General features: G+C 34.6%; 1 protein-coding gene across 1 annotated transcript in view; it reads left to right on the top strand.

Moving 5' to 3' along the window:
• The first annotated feature begins 3,331 nt into the window (after positions 1-3,331).
• Dhc36C (Dynein heavy chain at 36C) overlaps positions 3,332-11,843 on the top strand; it is a 117,334-nt gene continuing 108,822 nt past the window's right edge. Inside the window, exons 1-3 of the mRNA XM_087149732.1 lie at positions 3,332-3,609; positions 6,220-6,355; positions 9,703-9,966. Of these exons, the coding sequence (XP_087005858.1) occupies positions 3,383-3,609; positions 6,220-6,355; positions 9,703-9,966 (627 nt within the window). The 5' untranslated portion in view covers positions 3,332-3,382. The remainder of the gene's footprint in view (positions 3,610-6,219; positions 6,356-9,702; positions 9,967-11,843) is intronic.

The following is an 11,843-nucleotide window of genomic DNA, read 5'->3' as shown; positions in this document are numbered from 1 at the left end:
AAATCAGGTGATTTTGCAGGCCAGTCGAGATGTAATTGAGTGTCTGAGTGTTCCTAAAACCAGTCACATATTCTTCCAGCCCGATGATATTTAGTGTTGTCATCTTGAAAAATAAGGGAATCGTCAGCGTACTCTTAATGAATATGTTCACTGAAAGGCAACACCTGATCATTCAGAGAGTTCAAATGAACATGTTGGTTCATTTTAGTTGCCACCTCAGTGAGGGGACTCAATCCACAATAAGTAAAACAACCCCAAAACATGACAGACCCGCCTCCGTCTTGAGCCTAACCTTACACACAGTCAGGATGAAATACTTCATCTGGTCTTCCGTGCACTCAACAACCTGCATCATTTGAATAAAGGCAAAAACGTGATTCGTTTGACCATATTACATACCGCCAATCAGCAACTGCCCACGTTCGGTGACTTCTAACCCACTGAAGTCGCGGAGCTTTATGCGATTGTGTGAGCAATGGCCTCTTACGAGGTGTTCGACTCCAAATGTTCTTTGTATGCAGCTCCCGTCTCAATGTTTTCTCCCTAACAGGTTGGGATGGTCCTTCATTCACTAACTGAAGAAATTTCTGTCGGGTTTGGAAGTGATTGTGATTGACAAGTCGTGGCACACGTCTTCGATCCTTTTAATGCAGGATCTTTTTACGACCACAATTCTGACGTCGTCTTTCGTGACAGCGTGTATTACACCACAGCTTGTTGACACGTCCGCATTGAAGCACCAACAAATCCAGCAACTTCTTTCACCGTATGACCATAGACACGGCCAAACACAATTGCCCCTTTTTGCCACCCTGTCACATCCTTACTCATATTTACACACAATTTCCGCTTTAAACAAAAAATATTCCTCTGATGGCTAGTTGCCTTTGATCACGTTGAGGCAGTGGGTACGCAGTTGAGCACGTCATTTGACTACAGCGTCATCTAAGGAAACATAACGATTCATCGGTGCTTGCGCACTAGGGTGACTAATTTTTTGTCCGGTGAGCTTATATTTCCCATAAACTTCATAGTTTTTAAACGTTATTTGGAAGCTATTTTGGATTTGTGCTGCCATCTGTTGATAACTTTAGAAAATAAAAACAATGATGGGTACATAAATGTGGGTTACAGCAAAGGTTTGCGTCAGGACAAAAAGAGATTCAACATAGGAGGGCTATTTTCTCTTGTACGTTATGCATTCGTACATTTGATCAATTCTCATCGAGTTTTTTTGTAGTTGTTGTTGTTGTTTCTAATGCTACTTGCCACTATACTAACAAGCCTGCTTGGTGAAACCAAGCGAATTTTGAGACAGAGGTTGCGTTTCTTGTTCTTCTGTGGCACCATCTATGGCCAAGAATACGACTTCTACCACACACAAGTCACTGCTCATTTATACATACAATCATTTATCCACAGATCGTAATTTTGCCCTGAACCAGAGAATGATCAATCACCAATTCAGTAATCCTAGAGGTATTGCTTTGTCAAAATTACGATCTGTGGATTAATGAATGGATTGTGAATGGGTCTTTCCTATAAGCGGGTGTGACGTGTGGGTATGACAAAAGTCGAATTCTTGGCCGGAGGTGGCGTCACTGGAAAACAGGAACAATTGCATCCTCAAATTCCTACGACAACAACATCCATTGTTCTTAAATTTTATGTTAGTTTTTCTTTAAATACATATGTTAATATTTATTTGCTTATGTTAATCAGTAAATTTATAAATTGAAAATCTGCAACTTAAACGAAAACAAACAAATGTGCAAAGTCTCTAGCATCATGCATAATTTAAATTCTATTGTAATAAAATAATGACATGAAATCTCACAATTTAAAATCTCACAATAATTTCAACAACTTTATTAAAAGCTTCATTACTCTGTTGATAAGGTGAGTAATAGTTGACATGAACATGAGCTTTACAACTGAATTCTGCTAAATAACTTATGTTTGACACAGATGGGTTTTACAACTGAATTCGATAAAGACTTGAAATCGACTATCGAGGAATTAATGAGAGTTACATTATTCTGTTGATAATGTAACTAATAACAATAATTAATATCGGCAAATCAATTTATGTGTAGGTTGAACTTTATTGAATTTAGTTATAATATGGATTTTATAACTAATTTCAATAATTATTAGAATTTGAAATACTTGGAGCTATTGAGAGCTTCACCACTCTGTTGATATTGTGAGTAATAATAATTGATACGAACAAGTCAACCTGAATTTTGCAATTGCATTCAATAGAGACTTAAATTTTATTACACCTTTGACAATGCGAGTAGTCATAATGATTGATACGAATAAGCTATAACATACAAGGGGTGATCAAATGAAAAGGTACGAAACGACACGGTGGGTACAAATGTAGATTTTATTCAAAATATACACCATAGGCCTGTGCACAGCGATCCCACTGATGAACAAGCCGCAGGATTCCTTGCTCCCAGAATTCATGTGGTCTTGACGAGACCCAGTCTTTCACAGCGTCCTTGAGTGTGTCGTCCGAGTTGTAGAGCTTCCCTTTCAGGTGTTTCTTCAGTGGACCAAACACATGGAAATCGCAGGGCGACTAGTCCGGATTGTAGGGCGGATGGTCCAACGCCTCCCACTCGAATTTGGCCAGGAGACGTGTGGACGAGCTTTATCATGGAGCAGAACCACACCCTCCGTGAGCAGCCCCCGTCTTTTATTCTTGATGGACCTGCGTAGGCGTCAGAGTGTCTCACAGTACACATCGGAGTTAATGATTTTTCTGTGCTCGAGGAAACACCTCGCTGCTCCTCAATCGTCGAATTTTGCAACGCGAACGCCATCCAGTCCTCATGCGGACTTCCGCATCATTTGGACGCCTCTGCTCTCTCCTGCTCATGCGGGCACCCGCGCACGCTCCGATCCCAGTCAGAGACTCCAATCGCATCCCGAGATGTCTCGCTACGTTCTTCCATAGCGGAATATGCAAATATTTAACTGTTACGTTTTTACGTCGTTTCGTACCTTTTCATTTGATCACCCCTTGTAGCAACAAGGGGTTTGCTGCTAAATTCCATAACGTCTTCAACATGGGTCTAGTATTATCAATTTCAAAACAGTGGTGATAGCAGGTGACATAAAAATGTCATGGATCAAATTATACAGAACATCGAGCATGAATTATCGTAAAACTTAGTTTTTTAACAACAGATTTGTTCAATTTTATAAAAGTTTTCATTTGCAAACACATGTTTCTCCAGTTTCTGTCACATTTTGTGCATGAATTATCCCGCAGTATAAAAGTTTGAAGTAAAAAATGGGTGTGTGTTTACAGGAAAAGCGAAAAACGTTCGTTGAAGACTTGAAAAGTTATGGCGATCAAATAAGCGGGATGTCTCAGTGGAACAAACTCCAGCTGGTGCCAAAGTATCTGGAAAAGGCAAAAATCGTGGAGAAGTGGCTTCTGGAGGCAGAGACCCACATAGAAAACATCAATTTGGAGGAGGAGGAATTTGAGTGGGAGATCACCAATTATCCACTTCGACTGAAACTCGTGAAGGATTTGAAACCCTACGCTCAACTCTATCAGTTGGGAGTTGACTTCACTAAGAAGAAAAGGTAAACATCCATTTAAAATAATCTTATTAATTCTTCTAAAATGTAAATGATTGGTGACAAGTTTCAGTAAAGTGAAACATTGAGGCCTAAGTATAAGCAGTTTTTTTTTTATTTTATCAACGACATAAAATGTATGCGTTGTTAATGAATTGCTTTTTTTTCACACTATATTCGAAAAGATTTCTAAAAAAATTTAGAAATGCTTTATTTTAAACAAGAAGTGTTCTTTTTTTGATCCATCCTCATATTAGGAATGGTAAAGTCATTATAGCGAGACATTTTCTAAATGTAATTTAATTCCCTTTATAAATGTGTTATTAACAATCGAACTGCCATAGAAAGCCATAGAACACCTAAAAATCATGAATATTACAATATTAATCTTGATCTGGTGCTGGATCAGAATCACGTTCGAAGATCCATTTTTGGCTTTTAAAGAACATTTGTGTTTTTGAAATGTTTGACATCTCTAAAAATGAATTTGTATTATGTTACAACAATAATATGTGGTTTAAACTTTGTCAGAGTTACTTCCCGGCCACCCTGCAATAATTTTTTCCCGTGAGTATAACATGTTTTATATACTGGTGACATCTTTTGGGCATACTACATTCTATAACAAAAAAATCGACGCACCAAGAAGCAATCATCCGATTGCTTTGAAATTTCGTATGCATGAATGTTTTGAGCAGATATGGCTGGAATGATGCAGACTGGGGACGTATAGACTTTAGCGACGAATCCCGCTTCCAACTGTGTTCTGACGATCATCGAAGACGTGTTTGGAGACGCACAAGGCAGAGGGGGGATCCTGCCTTCACTATTGCATGCCGCACCGGCCATCAACAAGGCATTATGGTCTGGGGTGCCATTTCCTTTGACAGCCGGACCCCTTTGGTCGTCATTAGAGGTACACTTACTGCACAGCGGTACGTCGACGACATCCTAAGACCTGTTTTGCTATCGTTCCTTTTGCAGCGCCCTGGGCTGGTTTTTCAGCAGGACAATGCTAGACCACATACGGCACGTGTTGCTCTCTCTTCTTGGCCTGCCAGATCACCAGATCTCTCTTCCATCGAGAATGTCTGGGATATGATGGGAAGGCGATTGCATCTGGCACGGAATGTTGATGACCTCGTTCGACAATTGGATCGAATTTGGCAGGAAATACCGCAAAAGATCATCCGGGAGCTTTATCCGTCTATACCACGCCGTGTGGCAGCTTGTATCCAGGCTAGAGGCGGGTCAACATCTTATTGAACTTGTTACTGTAACTCTGCAATTAATTATTCAATTGTTCTGAAATTTTAATCATTTACTATACTGTACATTGTCTTCCTATCCACCAATTTTTGTTTCAATCGGAGGAATCCTTCTTGGTGCGTCGATTTTTTTGTTATAGAGTGTATATAAATACGGAATTAAGACTTTCTAAGCTCGGAAATTTTCAATCATAAAACTACCAACCGTTATTCTCTAAATCAAACGCAAAAAATTGTTTGATAAATTAATAAAAGCTACTAGTGGGCACCACCCCCTGTTCGCCGACAGTCCCCAACCCCCCGAAAATTGTTAGGAAATCGTAAATGGTTTTGCTTTGAAAACTGTGTTCGCTTTGCTCGTTACTAAGTTAGTTCCCTTCTAGAGTAAAATTTAAAAAATTTAAATCAATTATTAAAATCTTTAAAAACTCCTTTAAAATTTAAGAATTAAAAAAATTCCTTTTTGAAAAATTAAAGTTTTTACTATTTAATTGCAATCGAGCAATTTCAACTACCACAGTCAGGCTGTGGTCACTTTAAAAGAATGAAAATATCCCCTGGTGCAGTGCTCGAAAAAACTCAGAAATTTTACCCGTCCTCCTTTGAAACTAACTCGTAGCTTCTGAATAAATAAAAATATAATTTTCTCTTATTTATTACAAACATTTATATAAATTGCACAATGAATTGGCAGTTACTAGGATTACATTATACACTAATAAAAGAAATCCTAGGTTACTAATAGTAACCTAGTATTTATTTTATGAAATAATTTAAATGACCAAGGTCAAGTTGTCTGGAATGTCAATTTATCCGAGGGTACTGCGTTTTTTAAATGAATCAAATATGACGTTTGCCAGTTTCCCAATCAAGCCAATGATTTACAGAGGTTTCTGCACAGAAATCTGAAAGGGTTTTTCCATTTAGGTAGATGTTCATAATTGCGTTTAACGTGATCAGAGGAATTGTTAATTCCTTTGTTTGAAGTCCAAATGCAGAGCAACTTTTCTTTTGTTTACCGATTATGTAAGCATGCGCATTTTGTCTGACCAACGAATTAACGGAATTTCTAGATTAGAGGGTCAATTTAGAAGTGAGGTGCTAGACTCTTGTAAGATAACAAAAATTGAAACTGTATTACGAACATTAACGGGAAAATGGCCGTCCGCGCGGACGTCGGATTCGAGAAATTCGTTGTCCGCGGAAAATTTTTGACAACCGAGGACGGGCGGTTTTTCGAGCCCTGCCCTGGTGGAAGTTACAATACATGTCCTCACTGTTTTGGTGTATTCATCCCTCTCTCCCTATTGATCCAATTATGTACTTATCTTTTTGTTTGTTTCGATAGTGATTGGTTAAGTGGTTCGATTGATCAAGTTGATCCGGAGCTTGTTGAGCAAGAAGTCATGACAATTTGGAGATCTCTCTATAAATTGGAAAAAGTATTCAGTGATGTTGCAGCTCCAAAAGGAATCGCCGAAGATGTAAGTTATTATATATAATATATAAGCATTATATAACCATATATAGTTTTGATTCAAGTTGCTCTGCTGGACAAAAGGTTTGTTCAATTTAAAATGTTCAAATAAATTTATCCTTTTAAACAATAATTTTATAGTTCAAAATGAGACTCGGAAACATATATTTTTTTCCCTTAATAAATTTTCGTCTCCCAAGATAAGGGACGGATTGTTACGGAAGATGGTTTCTGTCGTTTAGTCTTTATTATTTCTTGCATATTTCCCCATAAGTCTGGAAATCATTGCGAAATCAATGTAAATTTAATTTTTTAAACTAGTATACCCTAAGGTAATTTAATACAAAATATCGTGTAATATATTTATAGAATGTAATTAATTCATTTAGATAGTTGATAAGTGAAATTTTACAGGAACGCTAGTCAAAAAAGTTTTTTATATTATTTTTTTGTTAAGTTGGAGATAAAATGGAGATAAAGTTTAATTTTTTTGTCATAAGTTTCACAACCACATAAACTAATGAAGTACGTATAGTTAAAAATACAGTATAACCTCGATCTTTCGTTTCTGAGGAGACAATTTATTACGAACAATACATACGGGAAAACAACGAGTGGGGTCAACTTAAAACATCACATAATGATTTGAAAAAGTAAGGAAATGGGTAAATTTGCAATAAGTACAAAAATTTTAACTTGAGAAGTTGTGTACTTCCAGGGAAAATATTTACTATGCAAAAGAAGAATAAATAAGCATATTTATATATTTAAAATATTTGGAAATTTTTGGTCCTCCTTCATCTTAGCAATAAATTTCGGCATTTGTTACAGATTGCTGTTCATTTTCTGAAATTCCTCATTTTTTTAAAGACTTCGGGGCCTAACGCAAATGTTTGTTCCAATTGGTTGTGCTGAACTTGGTCTTCGTCGGTAATACCCTGTACGTCTTCAGCTTCTACAACCATTGAACGTCTTCACCAACCATTGACTTCACCAACTGCTTGAATCGACAACACAACAAGTTTCAGCATTTCTTATAACTGACGTATAAACATCATAAGGCGTTTAATGCAAACTGTAACACATTTTTTTCATCAGGAGTTACTGTTTTTCTTTTCAAAACAAATTAACTTCAATATCCAAAAAGATAATTTGTGCTACGCAGACTAAAGTAAAAAATAATGTGAATAAAGCACAAATCAAGTACAGAAATCAATTTATATGTTATTCACGTTGTTTTGAATATTGAATTCCATATTTTTGTTAATTCCCGGTAGAATTTCAGAAGCAGGACTCTGTTAGTTTCAGAAACGATCCTCCAAGTGGGTATTATCAGGGACCGATCAAGACAAATTCAGGTCCCCTTGCAAAATATTTTGAAATTAAATTATTGAAGAGTAGTCCTAATAATGAAAAAGAATCTATTGAACTGCAAGATTCAAGAGAAACATTCTAAGAAATTTTGAAAGCAGACAATTAAAGATTATTTTTCTAAGATAAAATTTACACGTATATATAAATTAAAGTAAAATATAACACAACAAAGCAATGTTCTGTCAAAATAAAAATAGTTTAGTGACCACAATCAATTAAAATCGGTGATTTTTGCTAAAATTCACTAATTAGCGGAATTATTTTTTATTATGAGCTGTAATAATTTATTATTTAGAACTTAAACCAACACAAAGCTGGCCCATCTGTCATTAGACTTTTTACTAATTTCTGAGGCCCTTCAGAAATTGTGGGCCCTAGACCCATGCCTATTGGGCCTAGGCGATATTCAGGCCTTGGGTATTACTAACATCATAAAGATAGCATTTGAGACGGGACCGCTAAAAGATTCGAGAAAAACGAAAGATGTGGGAACGATGGATCGACTCTATTCTCTTTTCTTGTACTTAGAAGCATATATGGCAACGTTACTTTTAAAAAGTAACGAGTAAAAGTACAAATATTTTTAAAAAAAGTAACGAGTAAAAAGTTCTTATTTTAAAAAAGTAACGAGTAAAAAGTACAAGTAAAAGTACAAGTACTAAACAAAAAAAGTAACGATTTAAAAGTACATTTCTAGGAAATCCAAAATTCAAAGTAACCTAAAATTTTATTGAATAATATTCTTATATTCTTTAATGTTTTTGCAAAATTGTTGTTATTTATTTAATTATTTTTAATTTTAAAAGTTATGGACATTAATTTATTTTTAAATTCGGAAGAATATTATAATATAATTTTATAATATAATCGTATAATATAATTTTAAAATCAAATATAATTTTAATATCAAACTTTTTATGGATTTGAACGAAAAAGAAATTTTATCTATTGATTTAAATTTTTAGTTTATTATTTTTATTAATTTAAATTACCATTGATTTAAAATTGTTTTACACTATAGAAACGAGTTTCAAAAGCACAAGCATAAACAAAGCAAACACGGGGTTTCAGATAGCTTTGTGATCTTTGAACTAGTTAAAAATAAGGGAATGTGCTGTATAAGTTGAAGCAGAACAGTCTACAGTTTCATTTGTAACAATGGCTATTGCTGAAGTCATGCGAGAAAATCATTTTCCGAACATTTCTGCCTAACGGAATAATTAAAATTTGTAAACGAATTTTAGTATCAGCGACTAAATTCCTTCGAGTTTTCAAGAGTTAAAATAGTAATTTAATTATAATAGTTTTCAAGAGCACAAATAGTTCTGAAGTTCTTAGAGATTTGACTGGTGCGTTGTTTGACAAGGTCGGGTATAAACATAATTTTAGTAAAAAATGTACTAGGTAAAAATGTATTTAGTAAAAAATGTATTAAGACAAAAATGTATTATCAGTGAGTTCAAAAAGAAAATTAAAAAGCGTAATAACAAAATCCAACATTTTTTATTTAAAATGTATTAAATAAATGCATAAAACTCGAAAATGAATGAAAATAACTTGCTAATTAATATTTTTATTCATTTTGCAAAATAATTGCATGTCGAAAGTAGTGTCACTGAGTCTGCTGCGAGAATTTCTCAGAACGTGCTTAGGCACGCTGAATAAGCGCTCTACGGGAGCACTAGAAGGTACTGCAGTATTATATTTCACATATAATTTTTTTACGATTGGATATCGATTGGATTTTTTTTAGAAAGCTTACCGAGTTTTAAAAAAAAGTAACGATTTCATTCGATATTTCCGTTACAAATACTTTTACTTTTTCCCTAAAAAAGTAACGAAAGTACAAGTAAAAGTACTAAATTTAAAAAGTAACGAAGTACAAGTAAAAGTACGTACTTTTTACTTGTACCGGCGGTACAAGTAACGATAGTAAAAGTACTGCCATATATGCTCAAAAGTGATTATTATTATCATCAGGTGAGGGAAGAAGTGGACAAATTCAAAGAGAACATCCCATTGGTGCAGACACTGTGCAATCCCGGTTTGAGGGACCGTCACTGGGATCAGATATCCGAAATTGTTGGATTTCCTCTCAAACCTGACAAATCCACCACCTTACAGAAGCTGATAGGACTGAATCTGCGAGAGTACATACCGCAGTTTGAAATCATCAGCGAATCGGCGAGCAAGGAGTACAAATTAGAAAAAACTCTTGAAAAGATGATGGGAGAATGGAGAGAGGTTCGATAAAAACTTCATTTTCTTTGTTATTACCCATTACATGTTGACAATTTCTTTGCTATTACCCATTGCATGTTAACAATTTCTTTGTTATTACCCATTGCATGTTAACTTATTAGTGGGAAACTTTCTATTTAAAAGATCAACGAGTTCGTCAAGATTTAGCCACAGGAAAATAATATACAGTGCTAAAAAAGATGAAGCCTTGTGATCCGAATGATCGGATTTTTACGTATTAGGACTCAATTTTAATGACTTAAAGGGTTGACCTCAAATATAATATTTATTTAGTGCAGCAGCTATTTTTAGTTACGAAGTCAGACTCAAAAATGTACATCCTCTGTAGCTTATTTTTTCTTCAGTGGATTTGGATTCCTTACCCTCAAAAATATAGCGAGCAGCCGCATTCTGGGAAATTGAGACCTAATTGTTTGGTCAGGAAAACGGTCCAAGGTTTGGACCCCTTAATATTAATTTTATTTTTAGCGTATGTCGCAATATCTCGAGAACTTTCTAAGTGAAGCAAGCGAAAAAGTTTGGCACGCAATTATAAAATTCGTTCTTCCAAATGAAATTTAATGCGAAACATAATTTCAAATAATACTTTATTATTTTTTTTGTTTTATTTTATAGTCGAAATAAGGGACGAAAAAATTTTGAATTGGTAGGTATTCAAATTTTTGCATCGTTTTATAGAATGTAATTTTTTTGGCTAAATACAAAATTTGCGCACAATCGGTCGAATGGTACCAAAGAAATCGAATTTTAAATACACCTATTTTTTAAAATTTGATTTCTCAGAAAATATACTACCCATTTCGTTCAGTTTGCGTTTTGTCAGTAAAATTGCATTCTTTAAAATGATGTAGAATGTTGTTACTTTACGATTCCAAATTTTTTTGACTACTATTAAGTGAAATAATACAAATAGCAAATAACTATAAATTTTTTAATGACTTTTGGATAAACGAATTTCATAATTATGTTCCAAAAATGTTCGATTCGTTTTAAAAGATTCTCGAGATATAGCGAATTACGCAAGACATAAAATGAATAACAAAGGTTCCAAACTTTCGACACCCTTCCGGATCAAACTATTGGGACCCTATTTCAAAGATTGTGGGTACTCCCTAAATTTTGAATGCACGGAATCCAAATCTGTCGAAAAAAGGTTTGTTTATTTAGAGAAAGTACGTTTTAGTGCTTGATTTCGTAACTAAAAGTATTGTGAGCAGAAATGAATTTGCTCATTTGAGGTCATCCCCATGAAGGTTGAGTCCAAGTACGTGAAAATCTGATCATTCAATCAATAGTTATTCAGGTTTTTTTTTTCTTCCTATTTTTTCTTTTCACTGATTGGTTTCCGGTGGTTCGTCTTTGACTGATCACAATAACCATATTATTATTCAAATCAGATAATAAATGAATGATTGTTTAATAGATCGATATCTTTGATTACAATGAGTTAAAAACTTTATGGAACTATCAACTTTGGTATGGTATAGTGATGCTTAAAGAAAGTGAACGTTCACCATTAACTTTCATTATAGAAAATAGAAAGTCTCTTCAGAAAATGCGCACTTTTAAAAAAATGAACATCTAAGAGTATTCAGATCAAATATTATTTTTTTATATTTCAAATGAAAAATTAAGCAGCATAAGTTTTTAATTCATATGATAAGAATGGTAAAATTGTTGTGGCGCTCGTAGTTGAAGGCTCAGTTGTGTAGCAATGTGTAGCAATGTAGCTTTATTATTTTTTTTAGCTAGTTTGGCTTAAGTGGCTTATCTTCTATAACATGCTTCTGTTTTTCACACAGTCCCGTAACTTCTTTGTGACTGGGACCGTTTGCAAAATTCTACTCATTGGTAACGCT

This window comes from Parasteatoda tepidariorum, chromosome 8 (genome assembly GCF_982258835.1).
Source record: "Parasteatoda tepidariorum strain Cologne lab strain chromosome 8, Ptep-v5.0, whole genome shotgun sequence".
NCBI lineage: Eukaryota > Metazoa > Arthropoda > Arachnida > Araneae > Theridiidae > Parasteatoda > Parasteatoda tepidariorum.
Note: the sequence above shows the minus strand (reverse complement) of the source record. Positions and strands in the feature narration are given on the sequence as shown.